The sequence below is a fragment of the Talpa europaea genome (genome assembly GCF_964194135.1).
Source record: "Talpa europaea genome assembly, chromosome: 6".
Classification (NCBI taxonomy): domain Eukaryota; kingdom Metazoa; phylum Chordata; class Mammalia; order Eulipotyphla; family Talpidae; genus Talpa; species Talpa europaea.
This window is the reverse complement of record NC_140072.1, coordinates 54,851,128-54,878,616: the sequence shown is the minus strand read 5'-3', so window position 1 is coordinate 54,878,616 and position 27,489 is coordinate 54,851,128. Positions and strand designations below refer to the sequence as shown.

General features: G+C 37.4%; 1 protein-coding gene across 1 annotated transcript in view; it reads left to right on the top strand.

The window, feature by feature from the left end:
* ALMS1 (ALMS1 centrosome and basal body associated protein) overlaps positions 1-27,489 on the top strand; it is a gene marked incomplete at both ends in the record, with an annotated part of 137,681 nt that overhangs the window by 30,120 nt on the left and 80,072 nt on the right. The window contains 5 exon segments of the mRNA XM_084234837.1: positions 794-2,882; positions 2,989-3,135; positions 5,818-5,977; positions 16,616-23,803; positions 24,700-24,839. Of these exon segments, the coding sequence (XP_084090963.1) occupies positions 794-2,882; positions 2,989-3,135; positions 5,818-5,977; positions 16,616-23,803; positions 24,700-24,839 (9,724 nt within the window).

The following is a 27,489-nucleotide window of genomic DNA, read 5'->3' as shown; positions in this document are numbered from 1 at the left end:
AAAACATTCATTTTGTGGTCACTCACTTGTTTGGTACAGCTGTTACTGCATGAACTGAGTTACATTATCTCTCCTTAGGTGTGAATGTGAAGTAACATTCATATCCAAACTAACAGTTTCTCTAAATTAATGCCCCTTAGAATAGTCATAATAGGTGAAAAGTCTGGAATTCTTTAAAACATATATGAAATTTTCCAAGAATTTGTTTTCCTCTTTTAGAGCTAAAAATAATAAACCAACAGCAACAAAAAACCCCAAGTGTTATATTAAAAGCTGTGGATATTTAGAGAGTAAAATCTTCCACCTTTCTGCTGGGTATTACTTTGAAATTACTTTTATGCAAGGTGCTCTGTACACATTAGTCAGCCTATGATTAGATTACTGTTGTATTTTTGAGAGTAGATCACTAATGAAGTGCTTTTTCAGAGCATAATATATGACTGGTAGAAGAATTAATGCAAATCAGTGAATATTAAATCATGGTAACATTTTAAGTAGTAAGGTTCAAAATTTTCCATTAAAGATTTTTGGGCAATATGAAAATACTCATTTTTTAAAAAATACTGTCTCAGGACGATCCTGAGTAAATATCAAGGTCTTTATTAGCTTCTGGTCAACAAAAATTTGCTTTGTTTAGTCATTAGCCGTCTTAAAGGAATTTGAAATTAGAACTTTGGTTTTCAATACAGTTTTTAAATATCTGATTTCAGTGATATACCAGCTTTTTTTTTTTATGTTGGACTAAAAAAAAGTTTTTAATACATTATTTTTATTTTTAATTGTATATTTTCAGGAGAATTCCTGGTAAGTCTGAAGACACTGAATGGTTTTCTCGACCATCGGAAGTTAGTGAAGCACTATTCCAGGCAGCCTCAAAAGTAGCTTCAGACTTAGTTAACAATTGCTTTAGTGTATCTCAGCACCCACATACAGGTAGTACAACTGTTGGGTCTCAGCGCTCTTTTTTACCTCCTGAACAAGGCTCTAAAGAAGAGACTATTTCATCTGAAACAGTTGATGAACTGAAAACCCCCAAAGACTCTGATAGTTATGATGCTCTTTGTTCATATATGTCATGGAAGACACAAGAAGTTATACAGGAGCCAGAAACCAATTTAGCTGATAAAGATCAAGTCTCTATTTCAACTTCAACTGATGTAAGTGATGAGTATATAACTCCTAAAGGAAGTGAGCATTTTGGTGCTTCTTGTTCATATGTGCAATATTGGAATCGGAAAACTTTACAGCAGTCAGAAAAATATTTAACCAGAAAGGACCATGATTCTTTTTCAGATTCATCTGACACAATTGATAAAAATAAAATTCCTAAGGGAAATGACAGTTTTAGTGCCCCATTTTCATATATGCCATGCAGCAAGCAGGGAGCTTCACATTATCCAAAAATATGTCCAATTAGTATGGACTATGTTTCTTTTCCACATGAAGTTGCTCCTCATTTTAAGAATGAAATTTCATGTTCTTTCTTGCATTGTTTGTTGGGAAGAAGAGGAAAAGAGTTTCCCTTAATGTCTGGTAGTCATTGTTTTGAGAGTGTTTATTTAGGGGCTTCAGCTGAGAATAAGGTGAAACAAAAAATGGATTCATTGGAGGGTTGTGAAAGAAATGAAGAAGGTCTGGGGAAAGAATTACCTCAATATTTTGATCTAAAGGAGGATAGAAATACTTTAGAATTTTCAGAGGTACATCCCAGATCTTCAAAAATACAATATATTGAGAATATAGTTCCTGATAACTCTGTAAAAGTTTCAAAAGTGCATGATACCTTTAACATAGAGACTTCAGGTGGCCCTCTTCAGACTGTTAAATCCAACTTGGATGAAACATCAGAACAACTGTATTTTCAAGAGGAAAGAAACCAAAAGGCAACTTTTGCTTTTGGTGGGGGAAATGTTGATGCTTCTGAAAATATAGCCTTTGAGGCAATTATTGCCTCTATTGAGCCTTCCAAGAAAGAGCGTGTGAGAAACGAAATCCAGACTGATATCACTAAGTCTTTAACAAATGACAGCCAAGAAAGTGAACCAGAAATTTCAGATCTTTCCCCCTTAAGTTATGATGAAAACTTTTTCTTTGATAGCCACCCATGTTATCAGTCAACTCCTGGGGTTTTTGAACAAGCTGCCTCAAGACCATTGTTGCATAAAAAAGATGGTGATGACAGCTCCCTGTACTGGCATCCTAATTTAAAATCACCCCCCATTAATTCTCAGGAAATATTTATTAACCCATTTTCTGTTACTCCAGAACTTAAGTCATCTTTAAGTGAAAAAGCTCTTGGTCTTGGCAAAATGCAATCACCTTTATTTCAGTGTGATACAAACAATGAACCTTTTCTTCCCATTGGGAAGATAAAGTCTGTTTCTGCTCTTGATCTTGCAGTGAAGGTAGGTTCTTCAAATATTTTTTTTCCAGTGAAAGTATCAACTTCAGATTCTTTGGTTTCACAAGATTTTAAAGAACTTACAGATTTCTCAAACTGTACTTTGGGTAAGAATGTAAACTCTAATAACATCACTGAAGGGCCACCTTCAGCTATAGGAAGCAGCTTTTCAGCAAACTTGGTGTCATGTGATATGGAGTCACAAGGTGCTTTACCATTGACCAGTGATGCATCACTAATTGCAGTTGGCCAAGAGATATTGCTGAAAGCTGACATAGGCCAAGGTGAAATTCCTCAGCCTATGGGAGCCAAGTGCAGTTTTACTATACATACTATTATGCAAAATGACTCCTATTTTATAGAGGGCCTGCAGGGGAAGGCTGAGTCTGACATCTGTACTCTGGATGATGATATTGAATCCTGTAGCCTAGATGAAAACGCTGTTGTATGCAGTGAAAGAGTTGCTGAACTACAAAGAGAGGTGAGGCACAATAAAATGATAGTTTGGGGAAGCTTAATCTTTTCCAGTATTATTTCATGAAATGGTATTGTTACTTGCTTTTATTTTACTTTCTACTACTTCCTAGATATGTGACCAAGGTGACTTGACTAGTGAGTGCATTGAACTAGCAGGTTTAGAAAATGTGCTTGATCAAGACATTGGCAGAAGCTCCCTACACTGGAAATCTCCTTTAAAACTGCCATCTAAGGAAGAGGGCAGTTTTGAAGAACCTGTAAGTTTTTCTTTTTGACACTTACGGGATAGGGAGAGAAATATTTTATGGAAATAAAAGAATAAAGGTCTCCATTTATGTTATCTGATGTAATCTTATGATTTGTAAACTGGTCTTCATCTGATATCCACAAATATGCTCCATTAATTTGTTAGAGATTAGCACAGAAGAAATGTTTATGTTTCAGTCTTGAAAGACTTAGTGAGTTCTCTTAGTGTTTTAGAAAAGACCATCCTTTGAAACTACCAGGCTCATTTCTTGAGGCATCCTTATTCTTCCAAGTTGTGCCAGCAAGAACCATTAGGACAGTGTTAAGAATAGGCGCAAGGGGTTAAGCGTCAGTACTGTGAAGCAATCCATAGCTACTGCTGAACAAATTCAATCCCTGCCAAGGGAGGTGACCTACATGGCCCAGCAGACCTCTCCTGTTTTGCCTGCTGCTCCCCTCAGCAGTGTATTTCAGTCTGTCTGCCTGTTCTGCTCCCCACTGTCTCTGGTGAATCCTCACCACCCCCCCGCCCTTGCCCACAGCATCTCTGGCCTACACCCCACCTCTTGTATGCATAAATAAATCTTTAGGAAAAAGATACATGGAGAGACATTCACTTGTGCTTTTTTTCCTCTGGCCTTCAATATACAGCCTTGGAAAGACTCTGAAATATTCAAGTATTTCTTTTTAGAAGCTCCTAAAAGATTTAACTTCAGAGATGCCTGTATCTTGAAATTATAAGAGCCATTGTTTCCCTACGAAGGATACTGAGGTGCTTAATGTCCAAAGTTCTCATTATTCCCAGAGGAACTGACATATACACATTCCCTTTCTCTCTTTTTATTTCATTATCATGTAGGTGTCCAGAAAGTGGTAATCTTGGGATATTATAAAAATCGTGTGTCAACCTTTTATACAGGGGTTCATTTGCCTGGATGCTTTGACTTTAATGTGTCTTTTTGGCCCTAGGTCCCATTGTACATCTTTTATCTTTCAGCTCCAATCTGAGTTCTCCTTTCTTTAAAAAAAAAAGGACACTGAGTTTCTAATTTTCTTGTTAGTATTACTATGTCAACTTTTTATGTTTAAAGAAATGAAAGTATATATTTAGTTAAGTGATAGGCTGATTTTAACTGATCATAGTCCCAATTTTAATTTTCTCTTACTGTAGCCTTAAGTATATTTTTTCAGTCTAGGGAGGATGCTGTTCCTTTTATTGTCCTTAACTCTTAGCTCTGTTTTCTAGTCTGGAGTTAAATAATGCTGATATTAGGGAACTAGGGAGCCCAATATGTCAGTATCTTTCTGTGTATCTCAACTTGCTGTTCGGGAACTTGTCTATACTTTGTTCTTTATTCTCATCTGTGTTTCAGATGTATTGTTCGTTCTCGTTTGCCTCACTTTGATACCTACTCATTATCTCTAGATAATTATTTGGTTGTCTGTTAATGTATCATGTAGCTTGGGCCTATGCAAAGAGCATAGAGATTTGGAATCAAAACCTTGTTCGGTTACTGTCTGTGCCTTGGACAAATTACATATGTTATATATATGTTGATGAATTGCACTTCGAAAAAATTTCTTGTGAAATATTTAGATAAAGCAAGATTTTTGTGCATGATTGTCACTTTGTATTGGATAGTTCTTTGTCCTGGGGGGACGTTCCGTGCATTTTTGCATTGATGTTTATCAGCATATTTGTTTTCTGCTCTGAGTGCCAGTTGCATTTGTCCTCTCCCCCAAAACTTCTGACAGTGAAAAATGTCTCTAGATATCACCAAATGTGCCTTGGCGGGGGAAAGGTTGGTGGGTGCAAAATCTCCCCCAGTTGAGAAATACTGTCTAGAGAAACCATTACAGACAGTAGAAATAATATATTCATTTACATACCATGCTAACTTCTTCAGGATGTTCATTATTACTCATTAAAAAAAATAATAAAAGAGGATAGAGATTCATGCTTATGTACATTTTTAGGTTCTCTCCCCAGCCTGCACAGGGCAAGGCTGGATTGTTCTTTTTAAGAAAAATAAACATGAAAGTAGTATGTGTATATATTTTAATGAGGATATACTGTGAATCTGGTGAAAAGCAATATATATTAATATACTAACATCATTAATAGTAGATTCTGCTTTCTTTTCTACCTGGGACTTGGGATGTAATGAAACTTTTTTAATACTTGATTTTACTTCACTATCAGTTTATATTTCCCACTGCTTTTGTTTCCAGAAATTTGAGGACATATGTTTTTTGGTAGTTGATCGATAAATTCTTTGATGCTTTTATTTCTTTCTTACCATTTATAGATTTCTTGAAAAATTCCTGTTCTCTCTTTCCTCATACCTCTCCTTCTTAAAAATCTTTGAGCTTGCCAAGAGCTTGCCATTTGAACCATAGTTCAAATCCTGCACTGATCAAACTATTATAAGCAACAAACTTCTTCTGAGTAATAGAACTCTTCTAGGCCTTTTATCTGGAACATTCTGTACAGATAGACTTCCAGACCTTCAGAATAATTTGTAGAACCTTTCTGGAATTGACCAAACAAAATCTGACTTATATATGTATTCAGGAGGTTTGAGAACATGGTCTTAAGGAATTGCTATAACTGTTTATCATGAGGTTTTTTTTTTTTTTTTTAAAGCAGGTAAAATCTGAATATTTTCTCATTTTAAAATCTCTTTTCATAGGTTGATCACTCTAATGTGGACATTAAACAACCGTTTCCATCTATATTGCCTTCATTTGTTCCTCATGAGTCAGTCCGAGAATTGAATTACCATCCTGCAGATCTCAGAATGTTAAGAGTATCTCCTGACACTGTGCCAAAGACTCCCAAGCATTTAACAGGTACATAGAAAATGAGATGTTAAATATTTTTATTGATAACCTCTAAAATTTATCTTGCTGTGGCTAATTTTTTGTTATGAACTGCTGCAATAATACTTTGGGGTAGGTGTATTTATAAACCCCTGGTTCTTTCATATGATAAACCATTTGATTTTTCATTGTATTTTATGTTTAGAACTGAATTACATAAAGGAGTCTGATATTAGAGTCAGTTTGGTTCTATATTCCTTTCTTTGTTTTGAAGGGGAAAAGAAATTAGTTGATCACAAGAGGAAAAAAGTGGACACAAAGATATTTGTAAAGAGGAAATGGAGAGAGAATTCTTGAGGTAGAAAGTAAGATTATCTACTAAGGGATGTGTAGGGGGTAGTACAGGTGGGTTATGGATTTGAGAAGTGTTTGGTGAAGGCTCAGAATTTTTGTTGAAGTGAATAGAAGATGGAACAAAACAAGGACAAGCAAAAAGAATTGGCAGGTTGTTTTGAAAAGTTAGCTGAGATACAAGACAGGTTTATAATGTCAGCCTGTATATCTGTAGATTTGGCTTGCTAGTATTTTTTTTTTTTTTGAGGAATTATATATTTTTAATAGATACTGGTGTGTGAAGGTGTTTTATGATTTTTTTGTTGTTGGATTTTGGTACAAGGGTAATGCTAATTTGAGTTGGGAAGCCTATGCTCCTAGTTTTTAGAAGTTTGTAAAGAATTAGTATTAGTTTTTCTTTGGTAGAACTCACTATAAAGCTCCTGGGCTGTTTTTTTTTTTTTTTTTAAGTTCAATTATTACAAATTCCAGTTATTGTTTTTTTCAGATTTTTATTTATGCATACGAGAACTGGGGTACAGGGTTAGAGGTGTGTGGGGAGTGAGAGGAGTCACCAGAGACAAAGTGGAGAACAGAACAGGCGGATCTACTGAAATATACTGCTGAGGGGAGCAGCGGGTGAGACAGAAGAGGTCTGCTGCGCCATGTGAGTCACCTCCCTGGCTGGGGATCGAACTCATGCTGCAGTGGTTGGCAGATAGCTTCATAGTGCTGTGTCTTAACCCCTTGCGCCACCAGGGAGGCCCCACAAATTCTAGTTCTTTACATACTTTAGGTCTATTTAGATTTTATAATTTTAATAATTTGTGTTTTTCATGGAATAGTTCATTCCAAGTTAATTTGTTGGCAGGTGACTAACCATGGTATTCTCTTATAATCCTTTTTATTTTGTAAAGTTGAAATGGGACAAACTTGGGTGATCCAGTTGGTGGGTCCTTGCCTGTGTACTTATCAGTACAGCATGAGAATCAAAAATACACACATGGGTAGAAACAATAATAATTGGATTTATTATAAAGGGAGTGAGAAAGGGAGAGCAGAAAGAGAGAAATAGAGATTATTGACCAGAATGTGCCCAGTTGCCATCTATCCTACCCGATAGCAATTGCTCAGTAGAAACTAAGGTCCAGTCCTACAGTATATGTGGCAAGCTGGTGCTTCGTGATGACACCCTTACTTCATAGCAGTTTTAACTGTCCAGGAGCCCTCAATTTTTAACTACCCCAGTGATTTAACTACCAAAGCACTACTTGTTTTCCTATGTCCCGCCACCCTCCCTGGATATCTCAAACCCCAGGTCTACCCTTCCCAGGATATCAGGATGTGGGATTTGTAAAACTCCGCTTTCTGCCATTGAGTTTACTGTGAGCGCCACCCACTGGCTCAGAGGTTGCTCCTCACTATTCCTTTTACAGGGTTGGTAGTAATGCTCTGATTTTAGTATTTTGAGTTTTCTTTCCATCTTGTACCTAAGTATATTTTATCAATTTTGCTTCAAAGAAATAAACTTTGGTTTCTTTACATTTTTAATTGTTTTTCTCAATTTTTATATCTTTACTTCATTTATTTTAATCTTTATTATTTCCTTTCATTTGCTTTGGTTTTAGTTTCTACTTTTTGTGTTTCTTTTCTTTTTTTTTTTTTTTTAAAGATTTACTTATTTATACAAGAACTGGGGTACAGGCCGGATGTGTAGGAGGGTAAGAGGATTCACCAGAGACAGAGTGGGGAACAGAACAGGCAGACTGACGAAATACACTGCTGAGGGGAGCAGCGGGCGAGACAGGAGAGGTCTGCTGTGCCATACTCTTTGTGTTTCTTAAGGTGAAAGATTAAGTTAATTATTTGAGATTTTTTAATATAGGTGATTACACTTTATTAATTTTCTAAAAATCAATAAACTGCTAAGCATTATTTACCTGCATGCCTTAAAGTTTGGTTTGTTGTGTTTTTGTTTTAGTAGTCTAAAACATTTCCTCTCTAATACTTTTTCATTGATCCTGTATTATAGTGTTGTTTAATATCCACATATTCATAAATTTCCTTTTCTCACTCATACCGCATTTGATTGCATTTTTGTTGGAATCATACATACACTTTGTATGTTTTCAGTTCTTTTAAATTTTACAAGACTTGCTTTATGACCTAATAAATAGTTTATTCTTTAGACTGTACAGTTTATGCTAGAGAAGAATATGCATTCTGCTGTTGTCAAGTGGTGTGTTCTATAGATGTCTCTTAGTTCCATTGGGTTTATTGTGTTCAAGTCTTCTGTATCCTTGTCCATCTTCTGCCTAGTTGTTATCTTCATCTTTGAAAGTAGGGTATCAACGTCTCTATTATTGCCTAATTGTCTGTTTTTCCCTTCTTTTGTGTCAGAGTGCTTGATGTATTTTGAGACTATGATATTAGGTTCACTCATATTTATAATTGTTGTTTATTTCTGTTGAATTAACATTTTTGTTGTTATAAATTGTCAAGCATATTTTTTTGTTTGTTTTTAAGGTATTTTTGCCTTTTATCAGTATTAAATTGCTGCTCCAGGTACACAGTATGGGTTATCATTTTTCATCCCTTCCCTGTCAACTTGTTAATCAAACATGTTTCTCTGGTAGACAGCATATAATTGGGTCTTGTTTTTGTTTTAATCCAGACTGGCAATCTTTGCCTTTTGATGTGATAGTTTAATCCATTTACATTTACTGTTGTCGATATGATTGAATTTAAATTTGCTGGTTTATTTTCCATATGTCTCATGTCTTTGTTGTCCTATTCATTCCATACTTTATTGCATTAAATAGATAGTTTCTGTTGTGATATTTTAATTTCTGTAATGATTTTCTAGCTAATTTTTAAGTTATATTAGTGACTAGGGCTTACAAAATTTACTTTGACTTATCAAAGTATATTGCTGATTTTTGCTGTCTTAATTCTAGTGTGATGCAGAGAAGTTAATCCTATATAATTATTCTCCCTTTTTGTGTATAAAAGCCTAAAATTAAGATTCCGCAATATATACTGCTGTGACATCTGAAGATAGGAGATCTTTCATTCAGTGGGAAAGGCTCCCTACTTGTCTAGTCCCCCTATTAATCAGACCAATTGCATTCTACCTGTCAATCTGATGCGTTTCATTCCCCTGCCAGCTTGTGAAGTTAATCAAAGTAGCCAGTTACATCCTTCTCTGGGAACCAAGGGTTACCCTGTCCTTTTTCTACTACAAAGCCTGCCTCCTGCTTGTTCATCCTGTCCTTAAATGCAAGCATGACCATATGTAACCTTGCATGGTCCAGTGCTCCACTCTACTGGATGTGAGTAATATGGTTATTAAATTGCTGTCAGTCTCATCTGTCCAGTGTTTGAACATCCCTATAACACTCATACAGGTATTGTTTCCCTGTGAAGAGGAGGTGAATAAAAAAATTGTTTTTGTTTGTTTTTACTAAATATCGTATTATATTGAAATGGGCCCTTGATACAAATTGCCCTGATTCCTTATTTTTCATTGGCATATCTCCTGGATTCCATGTCATGATGGGCAGAAAGTAACTGCTGAGTCATTTTGGACCTACCAGGGTCCAAAGTATGAATCAACATAATTTGCAAATCGTGGTTAAATAACCCACGTAGTAAGATTTGAGGAGTTCAGAATACAGAAGAGGTTGGATATAACTTGACAAACTTTAGTCTGTATTATAGAGAATTGATGACACTATTAGCAAGTGGGGAAGTGAATTTAGTTTTGAACATAATGAATTTAATATTTAGAAGATTTTTTAGATTGGAGTGTCCTCAAAGTCAGTTGAAAAAAACTGGAAATGGGAAATTAAATTTGGAAGACTTCAGTACTTCATGTAATTAAAATTTAATAGTTTAAGTGTTCTGAGGATTGGACTGGGACTTTGTTAATGTTTTGCTTGCATCTGGCATTTTACATTATTTTTGAGCCCCTCATGAGGAATAGCTTACCAATTTTTGAATATTAAGTGAATTAAATGTCTAGGTAGACTCAGTAGAGATGGGTGAAATAATAAGGACCTAGACTTTGTGCTTTGGGGGGGTATAAGTTCTCAAGAATGTGCAACAAATGAAAGTAAAATTTATATCAGGCTAAATTACTCTATTTCAGTTGTTATTATAAAGACCCATGGATTTGCTTCTTGCATTATTTTAAGATTTTTATTGAGCTCATCATATGGCGCCAACTCTATGACTTGTGTAACTTGTGTGCTTTTGTTTAGTGTTCTTGCTTTACTTAATGATTGAAGCCTGTTCTTTAGGTTAGCCTTAGTACTTTAGGTTGCTATTTATTTGGTTGCTCTCTCCCTTCGAGTTGCTAACTGGCTGTAGCTCAAAGTGAAGACTTTGATTGGGGTAGGTCTTTGGGAGGGTTCTTTAAGGATTAGGGACTTGAAAACAAGACATGAAATTCCATCTTCTTCCTGTCCCCTTTCTGTGAGTTGGGGTGTACTTACTATTTGCCACGTGCTTTAGGTATGTTATGTCATATAATCTTTACGACAGCATTAGAAAGATGTGTATTTTAGATTTGAACCTATGGCTCAGTGACAGTTCATGAACAACAGGAGCAGTTTATTAGCTTTTTGAAGTCACTGTCATCGTAGGAATGCAGAAGAGGTGCCTTTGGTAAGAGTGCCTTACCAGTTCACTTGTAGTATAGCAACAACAAAAAAAATTAGGTTGTAGTTTGACATTGTATATATGATTTTTATATATATATATGATTTTGTTATCAAACAGTACCCTATAAGCTTTTAAAACTCAGCAAAATAACTTTATATTGTGTTGAAAGTTATTTAAATGGTATATATGTTTTTAACAAGGCAAGTAGAGGTATTACATTTACATCTGCTTCGTTAATAAAGGTATCAAGAATTGCTATTTGAACGGTAATACATTATTATAATCTAGTTTTGAGAAAATTTAGATTTAAAATAATGTTGATGCAGATAGCTGTCATTTGCTCAAAAATTAAATAAGCCACAGCAAAATTGTAATAATTATATAGTTGTCGATAATTAATAACTAGGGAATCGTAAAAACAATAAACTTACAGTAATTCATAATTAGTAAGTAAGAATAACTGCAATGAAAACAAATACTAACTTAATCTATTACTAATGTCCTTTTGGAAACTGTGGGAATTTCATTCTACTTGTGTATATAGGATAGGAACTTCTCAGGACAGCCAGACCTTAGTAGAGTTTGAATTCTCAAGATCCAGAAATACGCTGATTTGGTTTTGTGTGCTAGTATTGTGTGCTTAATGTAGAAGCCCTTGTCATATATAAAATTGAATTGAAATTGCAGCTCATTTTGTCTATGAAAAATAAAGGACTTGATTGCTTTTCTTATTCAGGTCATAGAGGATTTTTTTTTAAAGATTTATTTATTTGGGCCTCCCCTGGTGGTGCAGCCAGTTAAACGCCATGCTGTGAAGCTGTCCGCAGCCTCTGCAGCGCTGGTTCGATCCCTGGCCTGCCGGTGAGGGTCCCACATGGAGCAGCAGACCTCTCCTATCTCGCCAGCTGCTCCCTTCAGCAGTGTATTTCGTCAGTCTGCCTGTTCTGTTCCCCACTTTGTCTCTGGTGAATCCTATCACCCTTCTGCGCATCTGTACCCCGGTTCTTGTGTAAATGAATAAATAAATCTTTTAAAAATAAAAAAAAAAGATTTATTTATTTATGCATGCAAGAACTGGGGTATAAGCCGGGGGAAGGGGTGGTGTGAGAGGATTCCCCAGAGAGAGGGGGGAGCAAAACAGACAGATCTACTGAAATACACCGCTGAGGGGAGCAGAGGGCGAGGCAAGAGAGATCTGCTGCACTATGTGGGTAGCTCCCTGGCCAGCTGGGACCCACTCATGCTGCAGTGGCTGGTGATAGCTTGCTAGTGCTGTCTTTAACCCCTATGCCACCAGGGATGCCCCATAGAGGATTTTTAGATTATACTTTGGGAAATAAAACCATGCTATCTTTGTCTCCTAAGGAAACCCTTTATATTAATAAGCACTTGACTCTTAAAAGAAAGGAGTTCTTCAACCAATCCTAACCAAGTCTCCTCTTTAAAAGGTACTGATACACAATTTTGATAGCTTTTTTCTGGGCAACTTTCTTCCGTTTCATGGTCAAATCTTTTATCTTCAGGCCTACCCCCTGGTTCTGAAAATGAATGCTCAAAGATTCAGTAGGCATATGGTAATAATATAACACTCACATTGTGTATTTATTATCCTTTGCCAGGGCTGAGAGTAAGCACTCTAAAATTGTGCCATCATCATCATATATTCTTTACTTACACAAACATATTTCAGAAATGACCATGGATTTATGGTCATTATAACTTCTACCAGTTTGAAATATATGTCCTTAAACTTATATGAAACTGTCAGAAATTGCTTGTTTAGATTTAGATCACAAGTTTCCTCCTGTACTTTAAGCAGCTTAACTTGCACTTGTTATTTCAGTTTTCTTTACAAATGTTTTCCTTCTTGCTGAGATCTTCCTAAGTAAGGTCTTATTATCTTGTATAAACCTCTGCATCTCTGGGCCTCCCTGGTGGCTCAAGGATTAGGACCCAGCCTATGGGGCAATCCGCAGCCACTGAAGCACAAGTTCGATTCCCGGCTGGCCAGGGCGCAGCCCACATGGCACAGCAGCCCTCTCCTGGCTTGCCTTCAGCAGTGTGCTTTGGTCAGTCTGCCTGTTCTGTTCCCCGCTGTGTCTCTGGTGAATCCTCTCAACCCCCGTACCTCTGGCCTGTACCTCAGCTCTTGTATGCATAAATGAATAAATCTTTAACAAAAAACAAATCTCTGCATCTCTCAAGATCTGTATTGTATATTTTAACACATTTGTCCCCTTCTGGATATCACTCACTTTGTAATGATCCAAAAGCAAACAAAAATTTTGAAAATTGGGCCTCCCCGGTGGCGCAGCGGTTGAGCGCTGGGCTGCGAAGCTGCCCGCGGCCTCTGCAGCGCCGGTTCGATCCCCGGCTGCTCCCCGGCCACCGGAGGAGGGTCCCACATGGCGCGCAGACCTCTCCTGCCGCCCGCTGCTCCCCTCAGCAGTGTACTTCGGTCCTTCTGCCTGCTCTGCTCCCCGCTCTGGCTCTGCTGAATTCTCTCACCCTCCCATGCTTCTGACTGTACCCAGTGCTTGTATAAACAAACAAAACAAACAAACAAATAAATAAATAAAACATGCCTCTATTAAAAAAAAAAAAACAAAAAAAAATTTTGAAAATTTAAGAATTACTTAGAAAACAAAGCTTTTTTGGGTTAATATTTTTTCTTTTTTTTTAATTGATGTAAATTTGGCATATATTAGTTACAGGTATATAACATAATGATTTGATATTTGTATATATTCTGAAATGATCACAACTTAACATCTAGTTATCATTCTTACCATATAGTTACAATTTTTGTGTGTCTGTGATGAGACCTTTTTAGATTTACTCTTAGTAACTTTGAAATATGCAACATACTGTTATTAACTATAGTCACCATACTGCAGTTACATCTCCATACTTACTTATTTTCTAACTGGAATTGTGAAACTTTCAATCCCTTCACACATTTTGCCCACCTGTCACCGCATCTTTAGCAAGTACTGTCTGTTCTCTATATCTATGAACTAAGTTTTGTTTAATTTTGAACTTAGTGTTTTTTTTTTTTAAGGTTGTACATGCAAGTAAGATTTTGTATAGCGTAATGCTCTCAAGGTTTATACATCCTATTGAAAATAACAAGTTTTTGTCCCTTTTTTTTTTTTTTAACAGCAGAATAATCCATTGTACCATATGTGTTCAGTCATGAGTCTGAGTGACGGGGGCATGTTCTGATTTCATCGTTGTGTGAACATCATAGATACTTACCATACAGATCTAGTTGTTATAACCTGCTACATATCAGGCTTTATGGTATAGCATACTGCAACCACCGTCACATATGCTGTCTGTTGATAAAGTGATATGTGACTGTATACTACATTTTTTTATTCCATTCATCTATTGTTGGACGCTTGATATGGTTGCATCTATATCTTGGCTATTGGAAATAATGCTGCATTGAACATGGTGCTTATATCTTTAAATATAGTGTTTTGATTTTTTTGAATGAACATCCAAATGTGGACTTACTGGATCAGATGAAAGTTCTATTTCTAACTTTTTGAGGAACTTCCATACTGTTTTCTATGGTGGCTGTACAAATTTACATTCTCACCAACAGGAAACAAGGGTTCCCTTTTCTCCACATTCTCACCAACACTTGTTGTTTCTTGTGTTTTCTGATGCTGGCCATTCAGGTGTGAAATGATTTGTCGTTGTGGTCTTGATTTGTATTTCTCTCATGATTAGTCATGTTGAACCCCTTTTCATGTAACTATTAGCTCTTTGCATGTTTTTGGAAAAAAAAGTGTTCAGATCATCTGTCCATTTATTTTTAATTAAAGTTATACTTCATTATAAGATTATCTAAGTTTCAGGCATGCATCATTGAGAATCAGCATGTATATATATATACTGCATTAAGTGCATTGCTAAAAGTCCAATTCTATCCTTTACCGTACCATTATCCTCTTTGTTCCAATTTATCCAGCCCATGCCCATTTTTAAGTTAGGTTATTTTTTTTTTTATCTTGGTTAAGTTCTTTTTATACTTTTTTTTTAAAGGATTTATTTATTTATGTTTACAAGAACTGGGGTGAAGCCAGAGGTATGGGAGGTGAGAGGATTCACCAGAGAGAGTGGGGAATAGAACAGGCAGATTTACTGAAATACACTACTGAGGGGAGCAGTGGGCGAGGCAGGAGAGGTCTGCTGTGCCATGTAGGTAGCTCCCTGGCCACATGGGGAATTGAACTCATGCTGCAGTGGCTGGTGATAGCTTGATAGCACCGTCTTTAACCCCTGCGCCACCAGGGAGGCCCCGTTCTTTTTATACTTTGGGCATTAACCTCTTACCTGATAAATAATTTGCAAGTATTTTCTTCTGTCTGGTAGGTTACATTTTCGTTTTGTTGATGGTTTCTTTTGCTGTTCACAAGCCTTTTAGTTTAATGTAGTCTCACTTATTTTTTGCTTTTTGTTGCTTGTGCTTTTCTGGTCAAATCCAAAAAACATTTCCAAGATCAATGTCAAGGAGGTTATCCACCTGTGATTTCTTCTAAGAATTTTGAGATTTTTAGGTATTAGATTGAAGTGAATTTATTTTTAAAATGTGTGTGATGTGTGATTATGGTCCAGTTTCAGTTTTTTGCATGTTGCTATATATATATAGTTTTCCCACACCATTTGTTGGAGAGACTATTCTTTCTCTACTTATATTCTTACCAATTTATTTTCTGCTTCCTCTTAAAAGGATGTAAGCTTTACATCCTAAAAAGGATGTAAGCTTTTTTTTTTTTGGGGGGGGGGAATGATTGCATTTCTGTTGCATCATCTATTTTCCACCTTTCTTGAGATCATTTAGAATTTTTGTATTGGATGATAGAACATTTCCCTTGCATGAAATTCTGTTAAATAATGAAGCTTATATTCTCACATTCCATTCCTATCCATCTTGGATCTATGTTCCTGCAGTGCAGTTCTGATCAAATCTGTCAACAACTCTCCATGCCATATAATGAACTGAGTTCAGACTTCTTTGTGTAACCCTTAGACATGAAATGAAAGTGTAGATTTCCTACACTTAAAAACAAGTATTTTATTTGGGGTGCATTTATTAGGAGAGTGAGTTAGACTCACTGCATGTCTAACATTTATCTGGGCCTTATTGCACTACCTTCATAGGACTTAGGAGAAGGGGATATACATGAAAGTAAGCTGATGATCTTTTGCTGTGTCATGGAATAAATGATTTTATTTCTGATTGAGTAGTCTCATTTGCCAGCATACACTGACATTACAGCAGGCTAACTTATTACTTTATAAGTAGAGTGAAGTAAAATTCCAGAGTAGACAACATTTTCCCATTAGAATGAAAAATTTTTAAAACTCCAAATTTTAAGTCGCTCAATATTTTTTCAAATGAATATACTGCTATTTTAAAACCATTGCTCTTGTTGAGTGTCTACATTAGTTTGTTCTTAGAATGATTTTGTAATTAATACTTTTGTGCGTAAATATTTCTCTCCTTTGACATTTCCTTAGGATTCCTTTCTAAAAGCATGAAGACCCAAGGAGGGAAAACTTGCTTTTATTTATTTCAGTGCATAAAAAATAATTTATTTTAATTATATAATCATTGAGAATATTAACAATATTAACAAATCTCTTTTTCTTTAGGAGTTACTTCTAAAGGAGGCATAACTGATATTACACATTCTAACTTGAGACCAGACATCACTACCACTCCTGGAGTTTCAGACATTGAATCTCATTTATCCTTGTCCCCTGATGAATTTTCTCACTTGGCTGTAAGGTCTCCTCAGGATAACATTATTGACCAACATACTGATAGTATCAATCAACAGGCATTGGCAGATAGTCATCTAACTGAAGAGACTCTGAAAGTTTCAGCTGTTCGTGAACTAGCTGACCAGAAGACTGGGATATCAACAGTACCCACTAGTTCCTACTCACAAAGAGGAAAACCCCATATATTCTACCCACAGGCCCTCTCAGGCAGTCATCTAACTGAACAGGCTCAGAATATTTCAGCTGCTCCTGGATTCTCTGAGCAAAAGACTGGGATACCAGCAGTAACCTCTACTACTTACTCACATAGAGAGCAGCCCAATATTTTTTACAGACAAGAGTTGCCAGTTAGTCATCTTCCTGAAGAGACTCTAAAAGTTTCAGCTGCTTCTGGACCTGCTGCCCAGAAGGCTGGCATACCTGAAGTTCCTCCAACTTCCTACTCAGTTGGAGAGAAGCACAATATTTTCTACCAACAGACATTGCCAGGCAGTCATCCTACTGAAGAGACTCTGAAAGTTTTAGCTGTTTCTGGACCAGGTGACCAGAAGAGCGGAAAAACAACAGTAACTTTTAGTTCGGATCCATATAGGGAGAAGCACATTATTTTCTCACAGCAACAGTTGCCAGTCAGTCATTTACCTGAAGAGGGTCTGAAAGTTTCAGCTTCTTTTGGATCAGCTGACCAGAAAACTGGGATACCTACAGGGCCCTCTACTTCTCATTCACATGGAGAAAAAACCCACATTTTCTATCCTCAGGCCCTGCCAGAGAGTCATCTAAGTGAGCAGGCTCAGAAAGTTTCAGCTGCTCCTGGATTCACTGACCAGAGGACTGGGATATCAGCAGTAACCTCTCCCTCTTACTCACACAGAGAGAAGTCCAACTTTTTCCACCAACAGGAGCTACCAGAAAGTCAGCTAATTAAAGAGGCTCATACTATTCCTGGAACAGCTCACCAGAAATCTGAGATACCATTAGCATCCCCTACTTCTTACTCAAATAGAGGGGTACACGGTAATTTCTATCAGCATGAGTTGCCAAATTCTCATTTAACTGAAGAGGCTCTGAAAGTTTCTGCAGCTCCTGGATCGATAGACCAGAAGACTGGGTTGCCATCAGAACCTTTTACTTCCTATTCACACAGAGATAAGCCTGTTGTTTTTTACCAACAGGAGTTTCTAGACAGTTCTCTAACTGAACAGGCTGAGAGAGTTTCAGCTGCCCCTGGGTCAGCTGGCCAGAGGACTGGAGTATCAGCAGTAACTTCTGCTCCTTACTCACATAGAGATCAACCCTTTATTTTTTACCAACAGAAGTTGACAGACAATAATCTCACAGAAGAGGCTCTGAGAGGTTCAGCTGTCCCTGGACCTGTGGACCACAGAGCTGAGATACGAACAGGGTCTGCTAGGTCCTACTTATTTGAAGAGAAGCCCAATATTTCCTACCAGCAGACTTTACCAGGCAGTCACCTACCTGAAGAGGCTCAGAAAATTTCAGTTGCTCTTGGATCAGCTGAAAAAAAGACTGGGTTGCTATCAGAACCTTTTACTTCCCATTCATATAGAGATAAACCTGGTACTTTTTACCAACAAGAGTTTCCAGACAGTCTTCCAACTGAACAGGCTCAGAAAGTTTCAGCTGTTCCTGGATTAGCTGACCAGAGGACTGGGATATCAAAACTAGCCTCTAGTCCTTATGCACATAAAGAGCAGCCATTTATTTTTTACCAGCAGAAGTTGCCAGAGGATCATCTAACTGAAGAGGCTCAAAAGGTTTCTGCTGTTCTAGGAACAGCAGACCAGAAGACTGGGTTGCCATCAGAGCCTTACGCTTCCTTTTCACATACGGCAAAGCCTGTTACTTTTTACCAACAGGAGTTCCCAGAGACTTCTCTAACTGAACAGGCTCAGAAAGTTTCAGCTGTACCTGGACCTACTGACCAGAAGACTGGGTTGCCATCAGAAGCTTTTACTTTCTACTCACACACAGATAAGCCTGTTATTTTTTACCAACAGGCATTGCCAGATAATCTTCTAACTGAGCAGGCTCAGAAAGTTTCAGCTGCTTCTGGGTCAGCTGACCAGAGGACTGCGTTATTAACAGTAACCTCTATACCTTATGCACGTAGAGATCAGCCCTCTTTATTTTACCATCAGGAGTTACAGGAGAGTCCTCTAACTGAACAGGCTCAGAAAGTTTCAGCTGCTCCTGGGTCAGCTGGCCAGAGGACTGGGATATCAACAGTAACCTCTAGTCCTTATGCACATGAAGAGCAGCCCTTTATTTTTTACCAACAGAAGTTGCCAGAGAGTCATCTAACTGAAGAGGCTCAAAACACTTCTGCTGTTCCTGGGCCAACAGACCAGAAGACTGGGTTGCCATCAGAAGCTTTTACTTTCTACTCACACAGAGATAAGCCTATTGTTTTTTACCAACAGGAGTTGCCAGATAATCTTCTTCCTGAACAGGCTCAGAAAGTTTCAGCTGCTCCTGGGTCAGCTGGCCAGAGGACTGGGATATCAACAGTAACCTCTAGTCCTTATGCACATGAAGAGCAGCCCTTTATTTTTTACCAACAGAAGTTGCCAGAGAGTCATCTAACTGAAGAGGCTCAAAACACTTCTGCTGTTCCTGGGCCAACAGACCAGAAGACTGGGTTGCCATCAGAAGCTTTTACTTTCTACTCACACAGAGATAAGCCTATTGTTTTTTACCAACAGGAGTTGCCAGATAATCTTCTTCCTGAACAGGCTCAGAAAGTTTTAGCTGCTTCTGGGTCAGCTGACCAGAGGACTGGGATTTCAACAGTATCTTCAAGTTCCACCTCACTGGAAGAGAAACCCATTATTTTCTATCCACAGGCCTTACCAAATAGACATCTCACAGAAGAGGCTCCAAGAGTTTCAGCTGCTTCTGGATCAGCTGACCAAAGGAATGGGAAATCAACAGTAACTTCTATTCCTTACGCACATAGAGAGCAGCCCTTTATATTTTACCAAAAGGAGTTGCAAGAGAGTCCTCTACCTGAACAGGTTCAGAAAGTTTCAGCTGCTCCTGGATCAGCTGACCAGAGGACTGGGATATCAACAGTAACCTCTATTCCTTACGTACATAGAGAGCAGCCATTTATATTTTACCAACAGGAGTTGCAAGAGAGTCCTCTACCTGAAGAGGGTCAGAAAGTTTCAACTGCTCCTGGATCAGCTGGCCAGAGGACTGGGATATCAACAGTAACCTCTATTCCTTATGCACATAAAGAGCAGCCCTTTATTTTTTACCAACAAAAGTTGCCAGAGAGTCATCTAACTGAAGAGGCTCAAAAGACTTCTCTTGTTCCTGGGCCAACAGACCAGAAGACTGGGTTGCCATCAGAACCTTTAACTTCCTACTCACACAGAGATAAGCCTGTTGTTTTTTACAAACAATTTCCAGACAGTCCTCTAACTGAACAGGCTCAGAAAGTTTCAGTTGCTCCAGGATCAGCTGGCCAGAGAACTGGGTTATCAACAGTAACCCCTATTCCTTATGCACATAGAGAACAGCCCTTTATATTTTACCAACAGGAGTTACAGGAGAGTCTTCTAACTGAACAGGCTCAGAAAGTTTCAGCTGCTCCTGGATCAGCTGAGCAGAGGACTGGGATATCAACAGTAACCTCTAGTCCTTACATACATAAAGAACAGCCCTTTAATTTTCACCAACAGAAATTGCCAGAGAGTCACCTAACTGAAGAGGCTCAAAACACTTCTGTTGTTCCTGGACCAACAGACCAGAAGACTGGGTTGCCATCAGAACCTTTTACTTCCTACTCACACAGAGATAAGCCCATTGTTTTTTATGAACAAGAATTTCCAGACAGTTCTCTAACGGAACAGGCTCAGAAAGTTTTAGCTTCTCCTGGATTGGCTGGCCAGAGGACTGGGATATCACCAGTATCTTCAAGTTCCTCCTCACTGGAAGGGAAACACATTATTTTCTATCCACAGGCCTTAACAGATCGGCATCTCACGGAAGAGGCTCCAGAAGTTTCAGCTGCTCCTGGGTCAGCTGACCAGAGGACTGGGATATCAACAGTAACCTCTATTCCTTATGCACATAAAGAGCAGCCATTTATTTTTTACCAACAAAAGTTGCCAGAGAGTCATCTAACTGAAGAGGCTGAAAACACTTCTGCTGTTCCTGGGCCAACAGACCAGAAGACTGGGTTGCCATCAGAACCTTTAGCTTCCTACTCACAGAGAGATAAGCCCATTGTTTTTTATGAACAGGAATTTCCAGACAGTTCTCTAATTGAACAGGCTCAGAAAGTTTTAGCTGCTCCTAGATCAGCTAGCCAGGGGACTGGGATATCAACAGTATCAAGTTCCTCCTCACTGGAAGGGAAACCCATTATTTTCTATCCACAGGCCTTACCAAATAGACATCTCACAGAAGAGGCTCCTATAGCTTCAGCTGCTCCTGAATCAGCTGGCCAGAGGACTGGGATATCAACAGTATCAAGTTCCTCCTCACTAGAAGGGAAACCCATTATTTTCTATCCACAGGCCTTACCAAATAGACATCTCACAGAAGAGGCTCCAAAAGTTTCAGCTGCTTCTGAGTCAGCTGACCAGAGGAGTGGGGAATCAGCAGCAACCTCTATTCCTTACTCACATAGAGAGAAGTCTATTATTTTCTACCAACAGGCCTTGCCAGATAGTCCTCTAACTGAAGAGGCTCAGAAAGTTTCACCTGTTCCTGGAATAGGTGACCAGAGAACCAGAATACCAGTAGAAACTTCTGTTTCTTACTCACACAGAGAGAAGCCTATTATTTCTTACCAACAGGAGTTGTCAGATAGTCATCTAACTGAAGAGGCTCTGAAAATTTCAAGTGTTTCTGAATCAACTGACCAGAAGACTGTAATACCTACAGCACTGTCTAGTTCCTATTCATACGAAGAGGAGCCTGCCATTTTTTACCAGCAGGAGTTGCCAGATATTACTGAAGAGGCTTTAAAAATTATAGGGGGTCCTGGAGCAGTTGATCAGAAGACTGGGATATCAGCAGTAACCTCTTCTTACTCACATAGAGAGAAGCCCATTGTCTCTTACCAGCAAGAGTTAATAGATACTAATGATGATGTGTTCAGACTCCTAGGGCTTCCTGTATCAGTTGACCAGAAAACTGGTGTACAAATTGTACCCACTACTTTTCTTAGAGAGCTCCCTGTCTTTTCTTATCAGAAGGATTTGCCAGATGTTACTGAAGAAACTCTGAAAGTTTCAGCTGTTCCTGGACCAGCTGAACAGAAGACTGGTAAAAGAATTGTATCCTCAGTTTCCCTTAGAGAGGGACCTATATTTTCTTATCAGAAGGACTTGCCAGGTATTAGTGAAGAAACTTTGAAATTTGCAGTTGTTCCTGAACCAGATGACCAGAAGACTGGGATACAAGTAATCCCCTCCAGTTCCTCTTCATATAGAGGGAAGGCTGGTGTTTCTTTTCCACAGGAGGTGCCAAATCTTACTAAAGAAACTTTAAAAGTTTTTGCTCTTCCTGGATCAGCTGAACAGAAGACTGAGTCATCAACAATTTCCCCTAGCCCTTATTTACAAAGAGAGAAGCCTAAAGATTCACCTGTGATTGGACCGGAAGACCAGAAGACTCCATCATTGGCAGTTGTTCATGATTCTTATTCTCAGAGAGTAAAACCCAGTATTTTCTTTCAACAGCAGTTGACAGATAAACATAAAAGTAAAGCTATTCTGAAGATTTCAACTGTTCCTGAACCCACTGAGGTGGATTCTGGGATTCCACTACCTCTTCCTAGTTCCTTTTCACATAGAGAGAAATCGAATATTTTCTATTCACAGGAATTGCCAGATAAACATCTAACTGAAAATGCGCTAAAGGTTTCAGTTATCCCTGGACAAGCTAACCAGAAAACTCTGTTACCAACAACTCTTCCTAGTTCCTTTTCACCCAGAGAGAAACCAGATATATCCTATCAAAAGGATTTGCCAAATAGACACCTAGTCGAAGGTGCTCTGATGCTCTCAAGTGGTCTTGGGCAAGATGAAAAGATTACTAGGTTCTCAACAGTTTCCCCTGATACTTATTCACGTAGTGAAAAACACAAACTTGTTTCAGACCATGTCCAGAGGCTAATAGATAATTTGGATTCTTCTAATTCTAGTCTTACTTCAAACAGTATGCCTTTAAATTCTCAGGCTGATAGTAGAATTGTAATAAATAAGCCAGAATCATCAGGTTTTGAAGATGTTGGCTCTAAGGATATCCGGGATACAGGCAGTGGTTCCAAAACTCTTAAAGAGATTCGGACACTTTTAATGGAGGCAGAAAATATAGCACTGAAACGCTGTAATTTTCCTTCTCCCCTTGTGCCTTTCCGAGATGTTAATGATATTTCATATATACAATCTAAGAAGGTGGTTTGCTTTAAAGAACCCCCAACAACTGATAACTCTCATGGTGATTTGCCTCACAAACAGTCATTCACAGAGGAAAACCCAGCCAACCAGTACATACAGAAGGATATTAGCACACAGACGAATATGAAATGCCAGAGAGGCATTGAAAATTGGGAGTTTATTAGTTCAACTACAGTTAGAAGTCCTCTAGAGGAAGCAGAAAGTAAAGCCAGAGTGACATTAGATGAAACCCTTAGGCAATATAAAGCAGCCAGATCTGTAATGAGATCTGAACCTGAAGGGTATAGTAGAACCATTGGGAATAAAATTGTAATCCCCATGATGACTATCATAAAAAGTGATTCAAGCAGTGATGCAAGTTCCTGCTCATGGGACAGTAATTCCTTGGAATCAGTTTCTGATGTTCTTCTAAACTTCTTTCCATATGCGTCACCAAAGACAAGCGTGACAGATAGCAGAGAGGAAGAGGGTGTGTCAGAGAGTGATGATGCTGCCAGCAGTGTAGATTCACTGGCTGCACATGTGAAAAACCTACTAAAATGTGAATCCTCATTGAATCATGCTAAACAAATACTCAAAAATGCAGAGGAAGAAGAATGTCGGGTGCGAGCACGAGGTAGGAACTGATCATTTGTTATAAAGGCAGGCAGAAGTTTATAAACTGCTTAATAATATATTTGAAGTTCAATGTTTGGAGTTCTAAATTTATTTTTCTGTGATCCAAAGTTCTTTTTTTTTTTTTTTTAAACAATCCAAAGTTCATTTAACCAATAATGCAGCTAAGTTGTATTAATAGAGCTAGTTTGTTTGGAGTCTTGGGGGAAGTAGGTTTTGATGGCTGAAAGAGAGTATGGTGGTACCCTGGACTCCCAAACTAAAGTCTTATGTTTTCCTAATCCTCCTATTATAGTTATCCTTACTTTGTACAAAGGCAAAAACAAAACAGCAAACCAAGAAAACCCAATTTGCTCTGCTCTGTATCACTGTGTGTCTTTCTCATTCCCTTTTCTAATAAAATTCTTGAGGCTGATCTTAGACATTAGAAAAAACTAATCAAGCTATTTCACACTAAAATTGGGTTAAAGGTTTAAAGGATTATTTACTGATCCGAATGATCTCTAATAGAATTCTGCTTAAAAAATATTTAAGACAATATGGGAAGCATATTTTGCATATAAACAATTCAGGCCTGCATGGGAATCTTTATTATTTCAGCTTTCATCAAATTGGCAGAAAGTGAAGCAGGAACTAATAGGGGAGGCAAAGGAACTGTCTTGATTAGACGCATGATTAAAATAACAGTGATTGAATACTGTATTTACAGCCACCTCTTTGAAGAAATATCTATATAGAGTATGATTTAAAAATCAGTTATTTCAGTGAAATGATCTCTCAAAACTTTTAATAATATATATGATTGAGAGTACACACAATTAAGTACTGTGATAGATATTAATTTGGCTGTACTGATGATCTGTGTGTTATCTCAAGTGCTTTATGCTTTCTCTCCAGCCTGGAATCTGAAGTTTAACTTGGCTCGTGAATATGAGTGTGGCTACTCAATTTCAGAATTAAATGAAGATGACCGGAGAAAAGTAGAAGAGATCAAAGCAAAATTGTTTGCTCATGAGAGAACAACTGCTTTGTCCAAGGTAGGAAATAAATCTAGATGTTGAAAAAAGAGAAATAGTGAAAGAAATGTAGTGAAATTTGCATCGTTGATGATTCTAGCTGAGTCATTGCTAGTCTTTGTCTCAAGTGCTAGAAACCTTAATTCTTCAAAGATTAGATTATTATTCTAAATTTTCTACTAAAAAAAATAACTCTTTAGGAAAATAATAATGAATTCATTTGTCTTATCAATATGTTGGTGTTCCTCTTGTTTTCCCTTGAGGGTGATAGCTTGAGATGTAGGTGAAGTCTAGCTATTCTCTCCTGCTTAAGAACACAGAGCTGTAACAGTTTACATATATTTGACATTCATTTAAATAATATTTATATTCCTTCCACTGTTAACTTTCATTTATAAAAAAGAATATGTGAAGCATTTATAAAAAATAAAGAAAAGTAAAAATATTTTTTGCATTTTGGCCCTCCAGCTGGAGATATAGAATTAATTCAAATACCATTGAAGTTGTGTCTGTCTCCTTCCCCTCACATGTGTAGTTTTTCTTGACATTTAGTATGGTTTTTAACTCTGTAGTACATAGAATCAGCATGATAAATACTCTTCCGAGAATTGTGTTTTTCATAACCTTAGGTTTTTGAGATTCTTTTATATAGATGTACATAGTTACAGTTTATTCTTTTTTATCGCTGTAGATATTCCTGTATATGAATATGTCATAGTTTATCCATTCCCTTGAGGATAAGGCACTTACTCTGCTATTAGAAACAGTAACAGTGTAGTAATACCTACCTTGCAGGGTTTTGGGATGGCTTACATGAGAGAATGCCTATAAAATACTCAATAGAATGTGTGATATCTGGTAATGCTTAATAATTGGCAGCTATTACCATTGTTATTAATCCTATATAAATTGGTATAGTCATCATATGCACAGATTTTTATGGCCTGCACTGCAGTTTATTAGAAAATTATTCATCAATGGTACAACGTGATTTTTCTGCTTATCTCAATTTTGGTGAAGTTTTTAAAAGTATAAATTAGATTGGATTTGGGGATTACATATGTGAAAAACAAAATTAGTAAATAATAGAATGGCCGTTGTCCTAGCATCCTTTGTTTAAAAATACATTTCCCCCCCCATGATCTACATTTCCTTTCTTTAATCTTCTTGCGTTAGTATTTTCATATCCCTCATCAATCAAATTGCCTTGTTTGGGGGTAGACTCCAGTTTGTATTCCTTTAAAATACAGTGTCTTTAATTAGATTAAGCATGAAATTTTTTTCATGGTATGATCTGATCACCATGAAATGTAGGTGGTAATTTTCTTTATGCCAATGTGTTCTGCAATTTCAATAGTCGCATCATACTGTAGCATATTAAAAAAAAATAAAATATGAATTGCTGCCCATTTATGTATTTAGTAACTACTTTTGTCTAGATTATTAAAATGTTTGCTAAAACAGGGTTATGGGGGAAAAGTCTCAAACTTGATGAATTAAAATTTTTCTAACAACTGGGTAAAGTACCTCACCATGGTACCTCACCATCCTACTTGTAGTTCACCATACTTTTTAGAACTTGCTGAGTGATTGTGAACTGTAGTTTATTTTTTTCCTTTATAATTATTTTTAACTCAGGTGAATTGGGGCACCACCATAGTGCAGCCACCACCAACTCACCCATATTCTACTGCCATAGACCATTGTGCTTTCTCCCCTCTTCCAACACCTCCACAACTTTTGGTGCTTCAGTTCTGTAGTCAGCTATCAAGGGTTACTTTTTCAGCTGTCTTTATCAGACTATTAATTTAGTTACTTTATAGTCCATATATTAGTGACAACATCTGGTATTTGTCTTTCTCCTTTTTACTTATTTCACTTAGCATTAATCCTTCAACACTCCATCCCTGTGAACTTTAGTGTCATGTGTCTTGTTCTTAGTAAACTCATAATGGCCATGTCTTTATATTTTTGGGATGCTTTTTTTAATTTACGTAGATCATTTCCTTTTAAAATTTCTCTAAATGCATACTTTTATATTATACAATAGTCTGTTGTATAACAATAACAATTTAATCGTCCCTTTATGGTTAGACATTTATTCATTCATTCCACAAATGCTTACTGAATGTGTAATTTGCTGGTCACTGGTCTGCTGAGAACATATCACTGCACAAAATAGATAGAAATTCCTTCCTTTTGAAGATTATGCTCAGTGAGGGAGCCATTTAAAATGAAAACAAACTAAAAGTAAAAGATTGGAACAAGATTGTACCTGCAAATAATCCAAATCGAAAGGGAGGAACTGATATTCTCATAATGGATCATCCAGACTTTTATCTAAAACAGGTAATCAGGGACAAAGATAACCACTATATAATCAGCAAGGGGACAATTCAGCAAGAAGACATAGTTTTTTAACATTTATGCACCTAACAAAGGGGTACCTAGTTATATAAAGCAACCATTAAAAGAGCTAAAACAACATGTTGTCAAAAATACACTTTTTGTCAGAGACTTTAATACACCACTGACACAAAGGGATAGATCATCCAGACAGAAAATTAGCAAAGAAATTAAGGCTTTACTTGAATTTTTGGGCCAGATGGATTTAATGGACATTTATAGAGTGTTCCATCCCAAAAGAAATGAGTACGCTTTTTTCTCTAGG